General features: G+C 34.1%; 1 protein-coding gene across 3 annotated transcripts in view; it reads left to right on the forward strand.

Moving 5' to 3' along the window:
• Positions 1-24,380, forward strand: part of LOC126859234 (nephrin-like) — a 223,107-nt gene that overhangs the window by 15,637 nt on the left and 183,090 nt on the right. For 2 of the 3 annotated variants that reach the window (XM_050610296.1, XM_050610298.1), the window contains exons 1-2: positions 12,832-13,407; positions 22,253-22,451. In XM_050610296.1, coding sequence (XP_050466253.1) covers positions 22,334-22,451 — 118 coding nt within the window. In that variant the 5' untranslated portion in view covers positions 12,832-13,407; positions 22,253-22,333. Of the gene's footprint in view, positions 1-12,831; positions 13,408-22,252; positions 22,452-24,380 lie in introns of those variants that run through there. The other variant, XM_050610297.1, reaches the window with a different exon arrangement.

The raw sequence follows: 24,380 nt of genomic DNA on the forward strand, positions 1-24,380 counted from the left end.
ATTATTCGATAAAAAAAAAATTAGTAAAATTACATTGATAACACAATGAGTTACATAATTGCAATTTTAACTTTTTCGGAATTATATGCGCGCAATCAAAAATACATGTTATATGAGACTTTTTTTTTAATAAACTTGCTATATCAAATTATTAAAATATTGTACTGCCCATTTAATATTTATGAAGCACCTCAAGTTATCAATTGTATTATTAATTGTTTACATTCTTTATAGTTTTAAAGAATTTTTTTTACATTTAAAACAATTATCAATACGTTTATTAAATCGAGAAAAAATCGCGGTAAATAATTTTGCAAGATATATAATGTACAACTTTATTTGCCGCTTTTGATGTTGTGCATTAAACTTTTATAAACTTTTATGACAGTGTTTTAATATTTTCTTTTTTTTTTTGTTAATTATTGTTATATAAATATAAATCTACAGAACGGGCATATCTAGAACAATGATCGATTTAAGTGTCTTGGATGAAAAAAGTCGTACCACTTTTCTTTTTATCAATTAAAATGAAAGTAGGTCGGTTGCGATTCCCAAAGTTTCCAAGTTGGTGGATGCCTTCTCTCCTATTCAGCCCTTCTTCGATGATCTGGTTCGGGTAGATAGGAATCAGCAGAATATCCATGGGATCGTTCCTTATTCCTACGAGAGCGGGACGAAACCCTGTTGCCCGGCTGCCGAGGGCTGACCCGAGGCTCATTTGGCTCCTTCTGATTAAACTCGAGTCAGCACAATGTTTACGTTACCCGGCGTTCTTCTCTCCCCTTCCACTTTCCGGCATTCTCCATTATTCGCGAGATTACTCATTTTCCGAGCAATTTAATTCCTCAAAACTCACGCAAACGTGCGCGCGCTTATCTCGCAAAATTCCGTGCTCGCGACATTCGTCGTAACGCTCGATTTAATATACACAACATAATGCTTTTGATAGCGCGCGAGCTCGAAGACGGTGCGCGAGCTCGTGCGAATTTGTGTGCGCGATTTTGAGACGAACACGCCGCGACGACAAATGATGCTTATGAGACGACTGTCCCCACTTTACCGTTTGTCCTCGCTTCCTGATTTTCTCTTTGTTCACCCCTGCGATTACTTATTCCGCAAGGAATTCAATCTCCCAATGCGCGGATTCGTCTTGCGCGCGTTACGCGTCGCGCTACTCGTATTTCCTCGTGAAATCAGGCGGAAGGCATTTTCCTGAACAAGGAAATCGCAATTTTCGTTGGTGACGTCGGAATATAAAATTGCCATTTTTTTACTCTGTGAGAGAGATGTATTTTAGCAAAAGGCAACAGATAGAAGCTTTCCTGATAATATGATAGATTTTAATTTGTTTAATTGTATTTATGTAGGTCAAACACTTTTATTATAATAACACTTTTATTATGAATTGAGAGAATTTTATTGAATAATAAGTGGAGAGCAATTATTTTATGTTCGGAAATTTATTTTCATTGAAATTGTTTTTGCATATTAAGATTGTTAATCCGTTTTAAAAGACTATACATATTATTTACGAGAACGTAGAATAAAATATGATATTATGAAGACGTGAAATATAAATTGTAATTTCTTTCTCTCTCTCTTCTCTTTTCCTTATATATTTTCTTCAAATAAGTTAAGTACTGCTTTTATAAAAGTAGCTTTCAGTATGATTCTCATTTTGGATATTGCAGTCTCTTCTTTCACATAAAGATTAATAACTCGGGAACCAAGACCGTGATTCAACGGAGTCATTCGTGATGAAGTTGATTTAATAAGCAGAGCAGGTATAAGGACCGAATTTATAGATAAAACTTCGCCGCTGTAGTTTCTGAACTCTGTGAACTCTACGTAATCTCGTTGATTAAAAGGGGAGACCATGTTTCCCATTAACTGCAAATGTTTGCTGCTACTGTCCATAATTGGGCTACGATTGGAATAACTGTGTTGCACATAGCAGTCGTAGCATAATTAGGATATATATATATACATATACAGGGTGTCCTGGAAAGCAATAGGCCGGTATCGGCAGGCATACATCGGATTACTTGTGTATGTTTCCGAGCAATGAAGGTATCATCTAAGCAAGAGGTGACAGCGTGACTCCACCTTTCGCTTAGATGTTGCTTTTGTTACTAAGAGACGCTGCTTTCCAACGCGCTCATTAGCTCACATATTTTAATTAATAACGCAAAAATTATTGCGAATTTTGCAAAATGGTATAGGACTTTTTGACTCAGTTTGGCCCAATCTATCTTCACACTTTGGATGTGTCAAAATTTTTAGGACACCCTGTATAATAAGCTAATACACGACTATTATATATACATCTCTCTCTGACCCATAAAATTTTCAATATAATTAATAAAATATAAATGTATACAAATGCACAATTACGTGATTTCTTATATATATAAAAAAAATAAAAATAATTGTGGACGCTCAAGATATAAAAATAGCAATATTTTCTTACTTATTTTGAAACAACAGAACGCATTTTTTATCTAACATGCGATCATAAAATTTATTTTTGTACACATTATTGTATACACGTTATTTATGTAATAAACACTATTGCATATCGTATATATAAAAATGCAATTTTAATATCATTTAAAAATATCATTTCATTTTCTTTTATGTTTCTACCAAGTCAGGAAATTGCAGCGTATTTTTTGCATTTTTTTCTCGTTTATAACAATTTGCATTTAAAATTTTGTTTTTGAAGGATTTCGATAAATCAATATACGATACGCGAGGTTTCCGATCGAAAGAGAATTATTCGTGAATATGACAGATGAGGTGTCAGAATTTAGCGAGAAGTGAGCACAAGAATGACATAATTGGAGAGAAAATCGACAAACCGTCGCGTCGATTTTACTGTTTTTTTCTCAGGCGGAAGCTATTTAATTGAGGCGTTACTTAATTCACGAATGAAGTTATGTTTTTTTAAAAACAATGTTACTAATTCTCTCAATCTATAAATATTTCTTGATTTTAATTAAAACATCAAATAACAGCATGAGATATTTTCTTTTTTCTTTATTGATATTTTTTATAGATTTGATTCTGCAATAATTAAGATTAATTATTAAAATTTATCATAACAGTTAATCTTTCTCACGTCAAGAATGAAGTCATGGAAAAGTGATGATATAAAATGCTTACGCGAGAACGAGTTTGGAATTATTAGTTATCGGCAAAATTTATTCAACGAAGAAAAATTTATTAATACGCAGGATATATATTTTAATTTTATCCTCGCGCTTTCTCAGGCGGAATTTTATTCCGTTTCTTATCGATGTGCAGGCAGTTATTGGAAAGAATCCGGTGATTTATTACGCCATTCCTGCTCGAATGTTCCAAGGGCTGAGTTCGAAGGAGAATGCACAGGCGAGGAATTCTTCTTCAAAAGGGCTGTTTATCGGGAATGTTTTTACAGGCATCTCATCGGGTTTACCTTTCTCGTATAAATTAAGTCTTTGTAAAGTGAAGCTCTCTTTAATAGAATAAGCATTATATCATAAAAAAAACTTGTTATTAGTTACGTTTTTAGTTGTATGAATAACATAATTTAAAAATCTGTAACGATTTCCATTACTTTAAAAAATCATTTACAAATGGATTGTGATTAGAAATGTTTATTTTTCTAATAAATTAATATTCGTATTTCTTATGTTAAATTGCAACAAAAATAACAGATTAACAATTTAAAAGGATAAGTTTTGAAAAATTGGGAAGATATAAAATGAATGATCTTTTTTAAATTTTAAATATGTGGATCGATTTTTACGACTAATGTAAGCAAAGTCTTCAATCTGATATCGTTGTGAGAAAAATAATTCAAAAATATTTTTCCGCTAACTGTCGTAACGCGTGTCAAATCGATAACTTCATTGTCGAGAAAACCACGTCACATCTCGTACATTTCGACTTTACCTCTACGCGACTTCCGCATTACGTTAAGAATTGCATTTGCTGCCTGGTTCCTCTGCACCGATTCCCCAGCGGAAATCAGGTCAAATAAAATACGGAAACCGTCGAAAATTTCATAACATTTCATGCGTTTTGCAATCGTATTCCACAAAAATCGCGCTTTTTTTCTTTTTTTCTTTTTGCTCTTTTTCTTTCCGCGGGACTATTTTGAAATATTCCTGTATCCGCGTAACATATACTTAATAAAATTCTGATATATTTGATAATATATATTATGTGAACGGATAAGTGTGTTCTCTTCAAATTTAATATTAAAATCGAACAATTAAATGTAGAATTAAATAAAAAAGTTTGAATTTTTTATTTTTTTTATTCTTTGAATATCGTCAAATCAATTCAATCTGATTTAAATATTCAATTACTTACAAATATTGTTTTGTTAAATAATCTGAATATATGTGTGTTATTAAATAATAAAAAAATATCTTCTATCAATCGTTATGTGCTGAGAAACACGCCTGGACACCGATAAATTTGATTCATGAATACGATTTGAAAATTGATTTGCCCGAATAATGCGGATCCGTCTAGAATAAAACGGAAATCATACGAAATGGAGGTGGGATGCAAAAGGGGAATCAAGAGCTGCGAAAACAGAAAAGCGACCCTCGGATTCGATGGTCCGAGAACATCCGCGTGACAATGAGAAATGTCTTCGGCTATTGCGCGTGTAACGTACGGGAGGACATGTACTATTCACAAGCTCGTACTTTATGCCTATAATGATATCTATGGGAAAACATACATAGTGTCCGATACGCCATATACAAACCTGCAATATGATGAAAATTCACATTATATATAATCAACGACAGAATTCCTTTATTGTTGAAAATCAATTCTTATTTATGGCAAAATGCTATAATACATATTATTCCAATAAATATTAATTAAAATTAGATAACACTTAATTAATTTTTTATTTTATCTTAAAGAGATGTGATTAGATTAGTTTAATTTTAATGTACATAGAAATGAATTTAATACTTTATAAAAAGTTTAATATTAAGATTAATCTTTTTATTTGAATATACTTGCTTATTGTTTGTAAAAACAACGGTAGAAAAAAAATAATTTATATAAATATAACAAATTTTATCGAAAAGTATAAAGACTTTTAAATTCATTCGAATTTTTGCACTAGTAGGATTTAAAATAAAAATAATTTCATATTTCTATTATTTACAACTAATGTTAAAAAGAGTATAAGAATTGATAGCTGTATAGTTTTATTTTCTGAGCGTGTCTCTACAATTTTACATGTACGAATCATATTATTGAACTTTTAGAGATAAATTTCATAAATAAAAAATTTCTCTCTCTTCCACAAAAATCGTCTCATTATTTTGCTGGTAATTGTGCTGGTCTCGTATTCCGCTATATCATTTAATCGCCGTTAACTTATATGCGACAGCGATCACATGTGAAAATAATGTTTGCTCGGCCGGAAACGCGGGCAGGCGAATTATCGGTACAAATAAGCGGACGTAAATACCGTGACGGTTTAAATCGCGCTTGGCCGCGCATGAATTCGAGTTTTACGCAGTCGGAGAGCGCGAAATGCACCAGAATCGCTGTATTATGATAATCTATCGCCCATTCGGTTCTTCGATACGCGCTTTTACATCTATCTGTCTCAATTTATAGCGGGGTTATCGCCAGACTGTGCGTCAGACAGAAATAGAGTGAAAGAAAGAGCACGAATCGCAGAATGAAAATTCCGCTACGATTATAATACCGTGCGTAGCTTCGGGTGAGTGTTGACGGATTAGTTTAATTTTAATTTTGCCTACTGTACTGCAATTTAATAATATTGGAATTTTTGTTTCAAAATTTTCTGCTGGCGGAAATCGATGTGGATTAAAAAGATACTGTTAAAAGAGCATTTATGAATTTGTCATCTCGCGGTTGCATCGCGAACAATGAAATGAGCACGAATTAAAAAGTTGAACGTTTACGTTGTTACTTTTTCATAATACGCTTTTTTCTTTATTTCAATAATTTTTCGAGATGAAAAAAAAATGATCGAAACTCAGGAAAAACAACAGCGCAAAATTGCATTAAATTTGCGGTTCGTATATCGTATATACATTATACATCAATTCAATTGATTCCTTATATAGATCGACGACTCGTTCATCGATATACACCGGAATTTCCGTCGCATGCACCGGAATCACTGTATTATGGTAATCGATTGCCCATTCGCTTTCGCGATACGCGTCTTTACGTTCTTTCCGGACCATACAAGCGTATTATGATCGAACGCCATCGTAATGTTCGCAAAAATTTCTATGGATCGTAACGCGTGGCGAACATGCATTCAGCTATGGAAGCTTCATTGCACCATATATTCACTTCTTTCTCGTGATAACGTAAAATGCATGTGCCATACGAGTTAACGTTATCGACTAGCAGAAAAATCAAAGTTGTTTTTATTATATATTTTTATATATTTAATTATCTCTTAACATTATATTAGTGCAAGAATTTTACTAAAATATGCCAAAATGCAGGAAGAGATAATAATAGATCCACAGAAGTAACATATTAATGCTTTCCGGACACCGAATATAAGAGATATGCTCATATCCATTATTCAGTACTTTTTAATAAATTTAATAACAGCGTTATGAAAAATATAATAAGAGAGAGAGAGAGAGAGAGAGAGAGAGAAATGTATCAAATAATGCAAGGTTTTCTAACCGGCCTGATTTTCTGCGAGTTCATTTTTGTTATCGCTGTAACTTTGATGGGTAACCTGCACCTCGATACGCTATCGAGGTACTCGTACGTTCATCATTTATTCTTGAGCTTTGAGATCACGTCCGGCAATAAAAGTCATGCGACAGGAATAAAACTCGTTTCACTCTACTTGTACAAAGAACAAGTCCTTGGAGTTAGCAGGACTCCGGAAATTTTGACGGGCGCAATAAAAGTAGTAAGCGCCCTTATGGCGTCTTGTCTTGTCGCGGCGAATTCCTTTCCTTTCAAAACGAGCAATTTATCCGTGTTCTTGCTGCGTGTTACGACAATTTTGACGTACGTGATAATGACGAGTATCACGCCACTTCCAGTTGAAGAATATATATATCTGATTTTCGCCAAGTTTTGCGTGCGCTTGCGACTGCTAAGTTAAGGAGCCCCCGCCCGAGGACTCTCTAACGAGGATGTTTGTAGGATGATACAACTTTGTGTTGTCGTACTCGACGCATCGTGCGGAAACGACGTACGGAAAGTCGCGAGTTTCTTTAGATTGTCGAGAGATTCTCAAGTGGAATTAACATTGTAGATTTCGATATCGCAAACTCAGCTTATTTTCTCAAGTTTTCCCTTGGTTTAATACAGGATTTGTGTATAAAATACAGCAATATTTTTGGATATGACGTTATTAACAGCAAAATGTGAATGACATATGAATGAGGAACTTAGGTTGCAAGATTATGCTTAATATCTGTTTGAAAATATGTTATTTTAAATATGTTACTTTATATTGCGCACTTTTAATTATGTAATATTAATGTACGTAATATTTATGAGAATGTGGTTATTAAAAACAATTTTTAACAAATTATTTATTTATTTTTAACAATCGCTTCCTCTCTTCTCTTGCATCTATGTTTATTCAATTTTTTCTTTTGCATAGCATGCACATTGCGAATTAGTTTTAAAAATATTGTCAGTTAAAAATATTGACATGATAAATATTTATCAGTTTAGAATAACTTGACTGAGGAGAAAAGTTGTGATGAAAAAGCTAAACTATAAAAGTATTCACTCCAGAGTCCAATTATTGGAATCTGAACGAAAAATCGAAAATAATTTCTCGCTTTAATAGTTGAACGATTCCCATTCGTGCACGAAGGCGCTTAGAAACGTGAGAAACAGGACAAAGCGGTGCGTGTATGAAAAGCCATGCAGTATTAATCGGAACGATCAAACGGTCCGCCTGCCGAATAATTGCGTACTGTTGGAACGGAAAGTCCAGCGACGACAAGACGAGTTCTTTGATATTTTTGTTTCTATTCTCGCGATACAGCGGCTTGACAATGACGAATAATGTACGGCCATGAAGAAGCCTAATGTTAGCCAAGAGCAATGCCGGAACAGCCTAGAATGAGAAGTACAACGGTTGTGTTCGATTGTGTTAGATTCCCCTTCTCTCTTTCTCTTTTTCTCTTTCTCACAAACACCTTTATTTCCTTTTGCGCGCAAACGTTCGCTATTTTTCCACTTCTCCGCCGGCCATTTCTACTTTTCTCTCACACTTCTCGCGAACCGAGAGCTCGAACTTCTCGTATCGAGCGTTTTCGCCTCGCTGATTTTACCGGATTCAGGATTCCGATCGCCTTCTACCGCGAAGACTTCGGGAGCGCTTGCGAAGTCGACGGTGCCGAAGTAAAACCCTTCGGTAAGATCGTCTCTTTCGGATCCTAGGACGTCCTAGGTGTGGTGCGCGCATCAGGATCTTTTCGTAGGCGACCACACGTGGGATTTGGAAGGAGTCAAATTATCTGAATATAATTTGGCCGTCCGATTCGGATGGATAGATCATTGCTTTCACGGATCGTGATCAGGAATCGACGTATCCCAGAGAGATTCTTTTAACCGATTTCAGATTTCAATCAGAAAATCTGAAACGTAGAGAGATTTTGGCTTGAAATACGACCTTCTTACGCACGATGACATCGCAATCGACCCATCTATCAGTTGATGCAAATCAAAAATGTTCACGTCAATAAATAGAAAGATATTGATTTTCTCTAAAGATTATTTGACTAGAATCTCAAAATCTTTCCCTGTAGAAAAACATGTTTGACTGATCAAAATTTATTATGATTATAAATTATCAAAATCATTATGTTTATGCTATTTGTTTTTATGTCGTTTATGCGATCTACAAAAATATATTTACGCAATCTAGAAAAAATATACGCGATATATGTATATGATACTTCATAAATTAGTATTCAAATCAATTCAATACCAATTAATATTATCTAAAATAAAACAATAAAATTAAAAAGTATTTATTTAATGATATTATATTATTTTTAATAATCTTTTTTTTATTCTATAATAAAGATTAATTTTGAAATACCTTTACGCAACAATGCATTTGAATTGATCACATACGTAACACTTATTTTTATTTGTTGAATATTCGAGTTTTACAATTTGAATACAACTAGGAGTATTGATTGAGTTCAACTTTGTCAGAAATTTCGAAACGCAAAGATTCCTTAGATTTCTCAAGTACATAGCATGATATATTATATGTGTAATAATTTAACGGTTGAATGTTATTTAAGCTCGTAAAAGTAGGATTACTGATGAACATTTTAGAAATACGCGAGTTAAGGAGCTCTATCTTTTGCGTGTCTTGATAATGTGATATAGCGGAATGTATGAATTTACTTTGTTTGCACATACGCGACATTCATACATATGTATACTTACTATGCAAGTGGAAATACAAGCTGCCTGAAATTGAATTAATGACGTTTATCTTCGGTAATCAAAAAGCCACCGCCAGTCGTGATTGTGCGAAAGTCACAGCATCAAAATGTGAGTATGGCAAAGATTCGCTGTTACCTCAATTATCTTTGTTATATATTGAAATATGTTAGATAAACTACAGATGCAAGATGCGATATTGATATAATTGAGATACAAAGATAACAATATGACGAAAATAACTAAAAATATAAACATTTTTTACATTGTAATATTTTTAAAATTTATGAATAATTATTTCTTTTCTATAGAATTATTTTAGTATATAAAAATATGAAATTAAGAAGTACAAGAAGTTGTTTTAAATTAAAAAATCGTAATTACAGTTAAAATGATAAGTAAGAGTCAGAGCGGAAGTTGTCCAAAAAAAAGGACTGAAATGTTCGTAATTATTTTCTGTACGATTAATGTCGAAATTTGAATAAAGTATGCGCTTTAACTTCCACGCTGGTTTTTATTTGCCATTTTAATTGTAATTATAATTTTATAAAAATATGAATTAAAACAGAAATGTATTTAGTATAAATGATATACATTTAAAATAATATGTTTCAATATTCTATACCTCATTCAAGAATGTGAACGTCGTATATCATATTTTATGATTTCCTATCACGTTTGTTCGGTGAGATAACATCCAGATTGTGGATATGTTTTCGCATTTGCGTCCGTGTTCGCATATTTCGAATGCATCGAGCTGGCATGCGCGTGCTCGACTGCATTTTCGGTGTCTTCTTGATCAGAGATATCAAGCTCGCATATATATTGAATTGGCAATCATTTCCGTTTACTGAATTGACCGCAGCGATGGCGCTTGGATATGACAGCATGATGTTGTGTATGAGCTTTATTGAAAGGGCAGATGGAGAGATAAACAGATAGAGATACAGATACCTAGGTAAATTTATTTATGTATTCGAACTGTTATTTATAACTCGAGGAGATTTTAAAACTATATAACATTTAATCTATGTTTAATAAAATGAAAAATATAATTGCATTTTTTGAAAAATGCGTTGTTTAAGATGAAGAAACACTGTAAAATAATGCGGCTAATAAACATAGTAATTATTAATTGAGCTTGCCATAGTGTTGTATTTCAATCGCAATATGCCACCGTGATGCAATTTATATCGCAACATGCATGCCAATTTTTTATTCGTACCGTGAGAAAAAAATAGCATCGTTGCCATATCTTTCGACTCGTGTGTCACAAAGTCATATTAAGGTTTCCTCGAGAGAAATATCGCCTTACTGGCAAATGGCAGAAAATATCAGCGTGCGCGCATTCTAACGCAATGCGGATTCGATTCGCGCATATAAAGTACTTTTCACCGACGAGAACTGTCGTATGTGCAATCGCGATTAGAACCGCGCAAACTGCAACTGTTTTCAACATGTTGCATCTATATGCATAACAACCGGTCAATTGATACGGTAATTAGCTTCCTACTTGTGCGCATTTAACTACTTTATAGTCACTGGACAAAGCAATTCCCTTTTGGGCTTTCATGCTTATTCGCGTTTTCTCGTAATCGCATATACAGTCGACGTCTAAGTTTTGGGAAGCGCTAATTACGAATGACGGACTTGCTCGTTAGCGTCCGCTCGAAGTTTGCTGCACGTTTCGAGCGATTCGGAAACCAGAGTGATTATAACACAAATTAGCTCATCAGAGAGATAAGAAAGTTTTTCGTCACGCCTGCGATGCACGCCATTTACAAAGTGGGTCAAGATGAAATATTTCGTTTGCTTTGCTCGAGATTTTTGGGCTATCTAACAAGTAAATGATAAATTTGTTTTCCAAGAGAAATTTTTGGTTTATTTATTTGGCGAAAAATTTATTGTAAAAATTCATTGTAAAAAGAGAATGTTAAATTTCATGATAAATTGAAACAATGACGATAGTCACAATGACAAATGCATTTGGATTAGTACTCTTGACTATCGATCATTATCCAGTCGTATTTATTTGAACATTTCAAAGGCGAAATCCATTTTGAGAGCTTTAGTATTCTCTCTGCGCTTAATGTGCTCGTTTATAATAATCCCAGTGGCGATTACGATGAATGCATCATGTTATTGCTGAAAGATATATAAACCGTTTAAAACGACGATGAATTCGCGTGTCTATCGAAATGCTGTGTTTTGGCGTATTGACTAAAATCCTCTTATGTTCCTGTACACATTTTTATCAAAATCTGTTATTTTTGACCCTCATTAATACAGGCATCGAGTCAGATAGTATCGTTTTACGCATTTCAAACATTGAAATTATGTGCACATCAAATTATTTTACGTTATCGATAAATTTTTGAATTAAAGCAATACTTATAAAACAAATTTTTGTATAATTTTCAAACATTATCTTGGATATGAGAAAATTTAAGTCAATTTTATATTTTAACAATTAATCACAATAAATAATGTAAAAATATTAATACACCAAAAAAGAAAATTATAATATATATATAAAATGAAACAAGTATTTATTGTGTAATATTTATCACTTACGTAAATGTAAGTTTTAAATCTGGCAAGTGATCTTAATTACTATCAAGTAATTGCTTTAGCTAGAGGCGAGGAAGTTATCGCGCATCGTGTTTCTTATCTCTTTCATCTGCCATAAATTCAACTCTATCAACGAATCTATTTATTTTAAAAATCTGAGTTTAATCAATTTAATTTTTTAATTAATTATTATTATAAATATATATATAAACACACACACACACACAATTCCATTCTAAATAATTTTTTTTTTAAATATTTATCAATTTCGTGAGTGTAAATATACTCTGATAATATTTATGTAATAATACTATTAGATTAAGGCAATGTATTTATAATTAATTAATAATTATTTTTATATCAATTTTTTTTAATGCATATGTATTTATGTGTATAATATATTATATAAATCCAAGAGAATAAGCATATCAATTCAGCTACTTGATATACAAATACTTGTTATTCACTATTCTACCGTCGCTCCGTGTTTATACAAGAGTATGCTGGACGAAAGCGCGTTTCCCTCTTTCCTAAACTGCCTCCTGATTATTCTGCTATCCCCATAGCACTCTCAACCCCGTATCTCGATTGAAGCTCACGAGCTTGCACGAAGATTATCGAGCTTGCGCGAAGCACGGGTGTCGGCATACGGGGGGAGTGAGCTCGGACGTGGGGGTGGATAGCGCCCCGATCGGGCGGAAGAGAAATAGCGGCGTGGGGGAAGGGGGGGGATAGGTCGGCGGACGCTTGTCCGTGCGCGAAAGTTCACTGGCAGCATCCAGTGACATCGCGGAGCTCGACGCGCGCGCATCGCTCATCGCGCGGGAGGATCGAATCCGTGATTTCTGTCGCGAATTTTCTCGAGTAACTACCGATCAAAAACGTAAGATGTGTTAAAAATCTCGTCCGCGTGCGAAACAATCGTGCAAGTTTTCGATTCATCGTGACTTCGAGCGACGATCTTTCTTGGTTCTTGATTCTTCTGTTGGTATATAGTGTTTGTTCGCCAAGTGACATACGCGGTGTTTCTAATTTATGACAAAAAACCAACGATAGCAAGGAGTACGTCGTGCGTGATTATTAGCGCTCTCAATCGATAAGAATAATACGTGACGATGCGGTACACGTTTGAGGGCGATGCGACGAGGAGATGATTACCGGGATCGAGTGAATAGTGTGTTGGCGGGAGGATTGCAGATCGTTGCGATCGTCGATGACAGCCCGTGACACCACGTGTTTGCGACGTCATTCCAAGACGACGACGGCTGGGGTGACGTTGGTGCCGGGACGATCTGTCGCGGCGATGCCGTGATGCGTGTAATAACGTGTGTGCAAGCTGCAATTGGCAGTGCGTTTTGATCGAGTGTTAAAGGATTGACGGCTCAGGTAACAATCCTAATTCCGTTTATTTTTGTGATGCTGCTCGTGATGCGAATTTTATAGTAATCGTTTGAAGTGGCGAGTGTGTGTGAAACTCTGATTAAAAAAAAAAAAAAGAAGATTATCCGAAGGTGTAACTCTTGCAAGTTTAATCATGTTTAATTGTCAAATTTATTATTTTCATTTTATATATGGTTTTCCTCGCCATATATTTTTTTTCTCGAGTCTTTTTAGTTTTAATGCAAAAGATTAGTTAATTCTTATATATTTTATAATGTGTAATTATATCTATTATTAAATAATTTGCTTCAAACTATTATAAAATGCGCATTATTTTATATATTTTAATATTGAACAATTTGTATTTTACACACGCCCACACAGAAAAAACTATTTATCACTAATTTTAAGAGAACAAAAATAATAGCGCTGCTTTTTGTAATGGAGCAAAATTAAAATATAACATGCTATTACATTTTTTTTTTATTTCAATATATTTAGCATTAACTTGTTTTATACATTTCTAATTTATATATTGTTTTATTTTATCAATTTAAGAATTGATGAAATAATAAATTTTTTCCTGAATTCTCCAAATAATTATTAATAAACAATGATCATAAATGCTTGTCATGTATACATTAACATTGTATCGATGCAAGAGTTCTCTATAGCGGTTAGGTTAGCGGTTTAGCTAAGGGGCGGCTGCTAGCATGTTGCTTAAGTTATCGGTAAGTGACGCGATGGTAAATCTACATCCTGTCGATATTCGATACAAGATTTAATCGCTCGTATTGGCATACTTCTTGAACTGAAAGCTGATTCAATAACCATGTTTAAATATGTTGAAATTTATGACAAATTATTGATTTTTATTGGCATATTCCTCGATTATTATCCAATTTGCAAACATTTCAGTAATAATAAAATTCAACGCAATGCCCAAAAGCAGGCTATTTTGCCATTAAATAAAGTTGTGATGTATGCATTACAAGAAAATAAATGTGGCCCGGGAAAAAAACACTGAACTTTACTCGTAAATATGTTGGACATTGTGCATCCAGTGTGTTCTCGGTTGCAATATTACGAAAGTTAAATAACAGCGGCCGCAGAAAATCAAATACATAGCATACTGCCAGCGCCAATAAGCCCTCGTCGAAATGATATTGACAGAGAATACGTCAACGGCGAGCCGCAAAAGCATTTTCTCTTTCGAATTCAGGTAAAATATTAACAATCAAAAAGGTGAATGCGCTACGCTTCGGTTGTTATTCAATTCCTTCCGTCTCTGAATGATTGCTGCAAAATAGCTGGTTTTCGATAAATGTATGCAAATAAAACAATACGCTCTTCACAGTTGCGAAAGGATTGCACTCAAATAAAATGAATAGTTTTTCGACTTGTTGGTTTTTTGATTGATCGTTTTCCATTGACGTTGTTTGTTGATAATAACTATTAAATTTAAAATTCACTAAAGTCTATTAGTGGATTTATTTATTAATTTTTTATGATTGTAAATTAACTTATAACAAGCAATTTTATAAGATTTTTTCTCTATCTTTATATGTCACAAATTTTATTTTCTATAGTGACATAGATACGCTTTGTTCAATTTGTGTAATTAATCATACTCGATGACTTACGCGTCGATCCATAAATCATACGAGGTAGGATCCATGGATTAAAATATAAATAATTTTGAACAACAATTTTTTTTAATTGTTTTTTAATTGTCAATATACACACACATTTGATTTTTTTTATATATATATTTAAAAGTGATTTTTTGTCGAATAACAATTATACAGTAATTCATCAAAATAAAGAAATCAATGTTTTTCTTAGTTAATTAATTTATGTTCATGAGCATTATCGATACGACATTCCGCAACAATATTGTTGCGGAGACCGTTTTCAGCAGATGGCATTGTAAAGTTTTAGCTTTTCTTCCATTTAAATCTTTTTATTCGGGACATTTGAACAGACAACAGCCAAACATTGAGATGCAACTTCTCGTTGTCGAACGAGCAATGCTCTAAGATAAAGAGAAAAAGAGAGAGCTCTTTCTGCTCGTGAACTTGCAAAATGTTACAAAAGCATAAGCTAACTGCCTGTTCGAAACTTCCGCGGTACAATGTGCGTTGCGATGTAGCGAAAAAAAAAAAAATGAGGAAAGAGAGGATGCGCTTTCATCGGCGAGCCGCGCACTTAAGGCAAATTAAGCGGCCGGCGCGCCATAAACTAGGATCTCTTGCGGAGACACATTTGGGGAGGCAAACGGGGAACAACGTATTCTTCGTAAGAGGAGCTAGCACGTTTATTCGAGAGGAAGAAGTTGCGCGAGCGATTGACCTAAAATTCCGAGAGCGTGTTTCGTTTGCGAGCGAGCTTTCGACAAATTCGTTGCCTCAGTTTCGTGAACGGGCTCGCCTGTCCTCTATTCGTGTTTCGCGAAAACTTGTTAGATCTCTATTCTCGCGCTATCTCGAGATGTCGAAAACGTCGTGCTTGTTGTTGAAATGTCTTCTGTTTACGGAAGTTTCTGCCAAGTTGCTAGATTGCACCAAACACGGAAAAATGTGCGGAAAATATTATGTTTATTTTTTTTTTTTTTTAATATGTATTTTTCATTGGTGAAATTTAAATATGATAAATGAGTATTTATAATCTAAATATGACACACACATTAGAGAGAATAATTTATAGATAAATTGAAATGGATAGGAGTAATATTAACGCTATTTCGTGTAACGTAGTAATATTAACACGTAACATGATAATTAATTACATTTTGTTGATATTATTTGCGTTACTTCTCTCATGATTTTAATATTATAAATGTTTAATTTCTAGATTTACATTTATAAACAGATATCAGTAAACTGTTTGCTTTTTGTTGCTTCGTCAATCTCGCATATGTCAGTCCCGGCAGGAAATTACAAGAGAGGAATAACTGATCAAATAACAAACTAACAAAATAATAAAATCAATTTGCCAAAAGAGAAAGGATGAGGATTGCTCTTTATTTCGTCCCGTGGAAATTATCATCGTCTTAAATACATTAATTTGATACCACTTAACATTACCCGTCGATTCCATTCGTTCGCTGTCGCCAAACACGTTCACCTTTGATGTCTGTCAGAATAGTCTGGCGAAATTTTCCTCCGGTCTTCACAGTCACCCTTTCGAGCCCGAGCTCGGTTAATGGCTATTTAAGAGCTTCGTGAAAAGCCCAGAAGCGACTTCGGGGCTCCTCGATATCTCGTCTATCGGAACTTCCTAAGGTAGTCATTCTCCCAGTTCACTCCAGGCCCATTATTCTTCGCGCTAATTCGACGTCATGATATTAGTCGGGAACTTTCGAGTTTCTTTCCAGTCAACTCGAGCTTCTGTAAGTGGCACATAAGATTTTATAGATTTTACACGTGAGAAAATAATAGTATCTTTTTCAGTAAGAGTTTAAGTTTATAATAAGATAAGTCGAAAAAGTATCATTTTATTCGCGGGTGAGAAATAATTGTGATAAAGCTATTCTATTTTATATCTTGTTGCTAAAGCTATCAAGACCATTTTCCGAATATTTAAATCGACATTTTAAAGCTAAACACAATTATTGCCATAATTTAGAGAGATGGAAAGATGAATATTAATATGTGTTATATAACGACATTTAGATATTCTAAATTCTTTTTTGTTTTTACTCCAATATATTAATTATACATATAAATCAACATAATACAATGTCAATCAGATAACTCGATAATACAACTCATAAAATTATTCATTAAAAAATTGAAATAATATATATTATCCCGATTTAAGGATTTGCTCGATTTTCTTCTTCGACAGTTTTAGATGCAGCAAAAATATTATCGCAAGAATCACGATTTTCGTAAAACGGTCATTGTCTTGCGACGTGCACCTTTTTCTTCGAATGAATCTCTTGTCACGTAGCAGTTGTAGCACGATGGTTTGGCGCGATGTGGAAATGTCGGTGGGACAACTCTCCTTTCCGTAGCCGGCCGTACCAACGTGGCCTGTAACCACTTTCCGGTATTCGCTTCGAGTGCGCACTTCGATAGAGACGAAGAGAGAGAATGGCCTGTAAGAACAAAAAGCGCTTATATATATATATATATATATATATATGTAGGTATACGTGTACGTAATGTCGGCGGAAGGCTTGCGTGTTAGTTTCGATTCTCACCAATATCCGGTCGTTAGAAATCAAATCATCCACTGTTTCCTTGTCTAATTGGAACATTCTGAAATTTCTTAAACGAAAAATCCTGTGTTTTAATTTATTAATATATCCTCCGTTTTGTTAAACATTTATTTTCATTAGACCATTAGGTATGAAAGGAAGCTTAACGCTTTTTAATATGAGATAAAAAAAAAACAATTGTATATGGAAAATGAAATCTATTAGAAATGTTTGTAGACAAAAACTTGTGAATTTCAGAAATAAAAGAATGCTCTTAAGAGAAAATTGGTTTAAAAGAGTTTCTTAGTACATTTAATTAAATAAAAATTATTCGAAAAATATTACTTATAAAAAATTATAAAATGGAAAATTATAATTATTAAATTATAATCATTATATTATGTAGTAAAAAGAATAATGTTATTTTTATTATTATTGTATTAATATCAATAAGTTTTCTCTGAGAAATCATTCTGAGAAATAATATTGCAGAGAAAAGTGGTCGTGAAAAGAATTGTTTTCAAGAGTCTAACATCGATACCTTTTACCAGTCGTTCGTTGCACAATTGGTCTCGTAGAAACCATCGGAACGAAGCAAACACGTTCTTCCAGTCATCGATTCATACATTTACTTTGGACGGCAATGCTTGCTGTCACATTTTCCGCCTCTTCGACCGGAAGCAGAGTTCATTTTGCTCAAGGCGTAAAAATACGAGAGAGATAAAGCATCGAAAGTGGATTCGAGATGAAAGGAATTTCAATTATTACCCCGGGCTCCCTTTATCTCGAGAAGCAAGATAAACTTTCATATTAAAAATATCACATCGAAATTTCGCGAGTTATAGACGCGAAAGTTAATCGAGCAAATAATGCAAAAGCCAACGGTGGTGTTTCGATAACCAACGTAATTATCGAGAGAAATAATAATAATCGCTGATAATATTGGAAAAGCTATACGTTTTATTGGAAACGATTATTGAAAATAATAATTTTTTTTGAATAGTAAGTTTTATTCCACCGTATTTTATCGATAATCGGAACCGTGATAATCAGAAAAATGCTTTTTAAAAATTACAGACATATTTTATATACAATCGCTGCGTGATAATTGTTTTGACGATTGTCATTGGTGTGACTATGCTAAAATCTTATACTTAATATTTATACATGTATCAAATAACAGTCGTAACCAAAAGCATTTGTATTTCTTGTCAGAAATGAAAGATGTAAATCTTGTTATCTATAGCATTCCTTATTAGGCGTAACATGATTTCAATCTATGTTATCTTTTTTGTATTCTTGTCGCAAAATCATTACGCTCGCAAAACTCTTTGGAAGGACAAAGCGACGCAGTTTGCTCGCTAAAACATCGATCTCGTGCTCTCCTGCTCTCGAGGGGTGCAGTAAGCTCTGGTCGCTTTACAGTTCACCAGAAATGATCGGAAGCCCTAGTAGCGCGATCCACTCTTTGGACAATGAGGGAGGAAAAAGTGGGAAAGTGTGGATAAGGATCGAGGATAGCGAGTCGTCGACGGAAAAGAATTCTCGATTAAATCTGGCAACCGGCGGCTCTTCGACTAAACCGACCGTATAAAATTCAATCTCGTTTTTTTTTTTTTTTTATCTTTTTTTGCCTCTTTATCTCTATCCGGTCAATTTTCAATTATTCGATTCTCACGGAAGCTCTTTTAAATCGGTTCATTATTAACATTTGCGAGCTTGTCTTTGATTTTTGCGAATTTGTGAAGCAAAAATTCTTCGAGATTTATGTTAATAGAAGATAAGTTGTGCATCTCTCTATACACATCCAAACATATATCGTTTTAATCTTTATCGTTGTATTATTAACAATGAGATTATAAAATGTGACTGAAAAAATCTGTTGAAATCTATTGAAATCAATTAAAATTTTTAAAATTGAAGACGGGATTTTATGCATATTTATGACATTCTGCATATTTTTATATGTTATACATGCCTTAGATCCGCGTAGGATATAAAAGGATTTAGGATAACAAACTCTGTGCACATTTCGTTACGTACAAACACCGCAACTGTTACATATCTACGCAGATGAATGATACGTGTGCGTTGGCACCGATTTTTTGCGACTTTGTTTACTCACGTTGGACTACCGCGAATTTTTTCTGTCAATAATATTGTCGCATTTTCACTGGATGCATTTTGATTGTAGCTCAAAGTTTATTTTTTTTATCAAATAATACACTGCAAAATGTTTATTGTCAGTGTCATTGACGACAGAGACTTTTAGTTATAAATTAAAGCTACGTTATAAATTATATAATTATAGCATTGGAAAAGAAATGAAAATCTCGTAATCTTTCAAAATCAAATATCGTACGAACGGGGCTACTATTTTCTCTAAGATTCAAATATTATAAGAATTATTCTTAAGTATGTTAATATTGCTAGTGTCTATGTTTATCATAATATTATTTTACGTGTTTTGTTTTTTAATACATGCTTGCTTGAATTTTGATTTTGTGCGATTAGATTTTTTACGAATTTATATCGTTAGTTATAATTTCCCATAGATCGCTATATTATATTTCTTTCTAGAATTCAATAAATGTGTCGTGAATCTCTTTCTGCGACAATGTATTTTATAAATTTTTATTTCATGAAATAAATCTTCTTCATGTCGAGTAATATTTATGCTGTACAAATTACATATGCAAGTGAAAATATATTTGATTTTTCTTGTTGTATACGTCTATTTCTAGCATACAATAAATGTGTCATGCATTTGTCACTTTGCAAATTTATTTAACTGATTGTTATTTTATGAAATGTATTAATCTTTTAATACTAGGAAGCGTTTACACCAGATGAAAATGGCAATATTTGATTTATTGCTTTACGTCTGTCTCTCTATGTAAACCAATTAACTATGTCCTGAATTTATTACAAATTTGCGCTGCAAATTTTTATTTCACGAAATAAACGGATTTTTCCAAACGGAAAAAATCGCGTAAGTTTCGATTATGGTAATGTTTGATTGATTTCAATGCACAGAATACTTCATGAATAGTGATAGAGAGAAGTGGAATAATGATGACGTAATAATCAGAACGGCGGAATGTTGCCTTGGTAAACTGGTCCGCGAGGCCCCACGTGAATAAGCTAGCATTGTCGCCGTACAAAGGATACTATTCACCTGCTACGTTTCGTAGATTTCCCACGAGTTTCACGGTACGAGCGTATAGAGCTTCGAAAGACCTGAAGCATGTTTTTTTCCGTGCGTCATCATTACTCTCGCATTTGCGATCCTTGTTAAAGCGATGCACGGAAAATCTATCATCAAGAAAAATACATCGCGAGATGCGGCCGATTCGTTATAATCGGTCGATATCTTGCGATCGATCGCGCATATATTCGTTCAGCTTTGCTTTTTCTCGCGCATTCCATAGAAATCCCATTATTGTTTCGCCTTTTTGCAACGACGTGTCTTTTTGACGATCGCAATAGTGGAAAGAATAAGCGGAGTGTAAAAAAGGAAATGTCTTTTCTCGTTGAACTATCGTTGAATCGTTGAAACGATGTTGAGAAAGCAACCAAGAGAAGCTTGACAACTTCCAAAAATTCTGAAAAAGTTTGGTACACAAATGTGTGACAGTTTGATCCAAATACACGGCCATTTTTTGTTGTGGGTAAACTAACTTTTTCGATTTTTTTAAAGTTATATGATACCTTCAAACTCATCAAAAACGTGTGCATCGGAATAGAAATTAAATTTGTGGACAAATATTTTGTTGACGCAAAAAACGTTGATATCACACAACGATATATCTATCTTATACAGTCCGTATTCCCGGGTCTCTACGTAAACTAAAGTCTCTATGTAAACTTTTTTTTTTTATTTACATAAATAAATGTAATTGTAAAGTAAATTTATTAAAATTATTAGACAAAAAAAAAATAATTTGTCTCCGATGAATCAAAAATGACAAAGATGAGTCAAAATTTTTTGAATCATATTTGTAGCGATCTTGAACAACTTGTTAAAATTTTCCATTGATTATACGAATATTCGAAAAGGGCAGCATGTTTGATGCATGTTATGTTATTTGGAGTGATCGACCCGACTTTGGTTTTTAGTTCATTCTGATAAGTCCGTCGTTGTTCATCCGATATTGTAGTGTGTACGCATCGAACGCGATGGCGAAATTAACAATAAACGCGTCACGCGTATCAAACGTGACTATTGCTGCTAAATGCCAGTTACACGTGTCAATGGTATCGCAAAATTTTATTGAAAACGATCCGAGTAAAACATCATCCATCTAAAAATGCGTAGTTTTTCACGTAGCTTTTAACGTCATAAAAATCTATCTTATTTAAACTGTAAAGGTACAATATAAACCATATTTTCTATTTTAAGAAATAAAAGGTAATATGAAAAAAATGTTTAACGTCTATACTCTATAAAATTCAGTTCTTTTTCATTGTAGTAATTTTTTTATGACTTTATAAAAGGAGACAGGAAGATTTAAAATTTTTTCATTATATAAGTGAATTTTGCTTGATATATTCAAGGATATAAAAGGAAAAGACTTTTAAAGTAAATTTTATATATTTTACTTTATATATATTTTTTTTAACAAAAAATTAATTATTTGTTGACAGGATATCAGCTGAGAGTCGAACGAGACGCGAATCACATTAGAATGATTCGAGGGTGAAATCGCTAAAAAGACGTTCGTCAGTATGTTGCGGATATTGATAGTGGTGACGTGCATCAAAATATCGACGCTCGCCAGTGCACAGTCGAAAGGGACTACATCTTTCGACGAAGATGCGAATAGCGACGAACCTGATCATCCAAGTGAGTACATAAATATATTCTACATAATTATTGTTTAGCTCATAAGTTCGTAATCGAGAATAAATGTAAAAATTTGCTTGGTGCGTGTTAAGCAAGTAATTTATTGTTTGACTTGTCAACACGGTCGGTGTCGCGCAAACCAATTATTTAGAATACATATACTTAGTAGTTTGGCCGAGTTTCGAGCTACTTTATCTGGAGTGAGTAATGGTCGAGTGGATATTGACAAATACAAGCATCCGTGTGGTGCCAACTAGTCTAGTTACAACTCCGACTTAGCTCGTTAACGTGCGCGTTAAAAAAACATTTAATAAACAATTTAATATTCGAGCAAATATTAGAGCGAATGGATTTGTAAATTCGAGAAATTCAAACATTTCCGGTCTGTTGGGAAACGCGAAAGCACATTTCCGGCTTTGTTCGATGTAGTAAACGAACGTAATGCATTTTTTCCCACACTCACGCACAGATATGTACACACATATGTGTAAAGCGGGTCATGGAGAAATGCGCCGGAGAAACAATTTGTTAAAATAACCAGGAAAACGTACAAGAATGCTTCTTTCTTTCGGCAATCGTGTTGTGCAAATCGCGAGAAGTCGTTTGTGCGACGGCAAAATGGCGAGGAGGGCAAACTACTCGCGCAAATTGCCGCGGGCGCGCCCGCGTACAACTTTTTCCCGAATTTATTCGCGTTTTTCGCGCGAAACGGATATCAAGATTAACGTTCAAAGCGGATAAAGAGAATCGGAGCAAAAAGAAATGAAAAAAGCTCGAGAGAGAAAGAGCCGATTCGCGCGCTAACTTTGACGATCAAATTCTTCGAAACATATTGAAATCGCAATTACCGGTCGGTCCACAGCGAGAGATTCGATGGCGAAAGTTGCAAAGATCGTGCAGCGAAAGACTTGGTCCCCTTTAAAATTTCTACGCTATACTCTTGCAGAATTTTATCGAGAAGCTTGATGATCTCGACACACGAGTCGTCGTTGACACATGAGTGACATCCTCCTTTGGAGTGAAGGAAAAAAATGGAGATGGGATAACTTTCCGTTTCTCGCTTTATGCTGCGCGTTCTCTAGAAGCAGCTATCAATTTGCTTGAGTTCTATGAATTTTTTTTTTCTTTTTTTGCTTTTTTATCGATATTATCAAGCGACCTTTTATATTCTGTTCGTTATCCGTTTTGGCTTGTATCCACTTTATGTCTTTGAACGTATTTTGCACGGATGGAAAAAGAACCTAGTCTGCTTATTATTTTGATTGTGTCCATTTAGTTTCTAGTATTTTTGCAAATATTAAGTACCGGTTCAAGTTGTCTTTTGTTTCATATGTTCGCGTGCTGAATGCACGTTTAACTGAGCTCCTTCAACTCGAGAAAGTATATTTTAGAGTTCTTTACTAAAGTTCATAAAATAATTAGTCAGAATGAAAGCAACCGAATTATGGGACGTCGTATGTCGACTGGTCGTTGGAAGTTTATATGAGAAAAGCTTGGCGCACTTCATAAGTTCCCCGCACGAGACCAAACTAATTAGATATGTATGAATAACCTGAGCGTCGGCAGGGAACATATAATTAATGCAGCCCACCGGCTAAGTAAGAAATTAATTATAATATGGAAATTGGAGTTGTCCCTCTCTCTCTCTCTCTCTCTCTCTCTCTCTCTCTGTCTCTCTTTCTCGTTTTTACTTTCGCTCTCACGTTCACTCTCTTCTTTTCCGTCTCTACAAAACGCTAAAACTCTGACCACAGCTCTGAGCTTTTGCGAGTAAAAGATTTCTCGATGCAGCTGCACGTGCGAAACGTGCAGATGCAACCACGCACGTGTTTCGTAACGGCACATGTGACGCGCAATGCTTTTTTGTCGAATATATCTCTTGTTGAGAAAAAAAATTCTTTTACAGACGATAAAACCATCAACTTTCTT

This window comes from Cataglyphis hispanica, chromosome 3, assembly GCF_021464435.1.
Source record: "Cataglyphis hispanica isolate Lineage 1 chromosome 3, ULB_Chis1_1.0, whole genome shotgun sequence".
In the NCBI taxonomy this organism is placed as follows: domain Eukaryota; kingdom Metazoa; phylum Arthropoda; class Insecta; order Hymenoptera; family Formicidae; genus Cataglyphis; species Cataglyphis hispanica.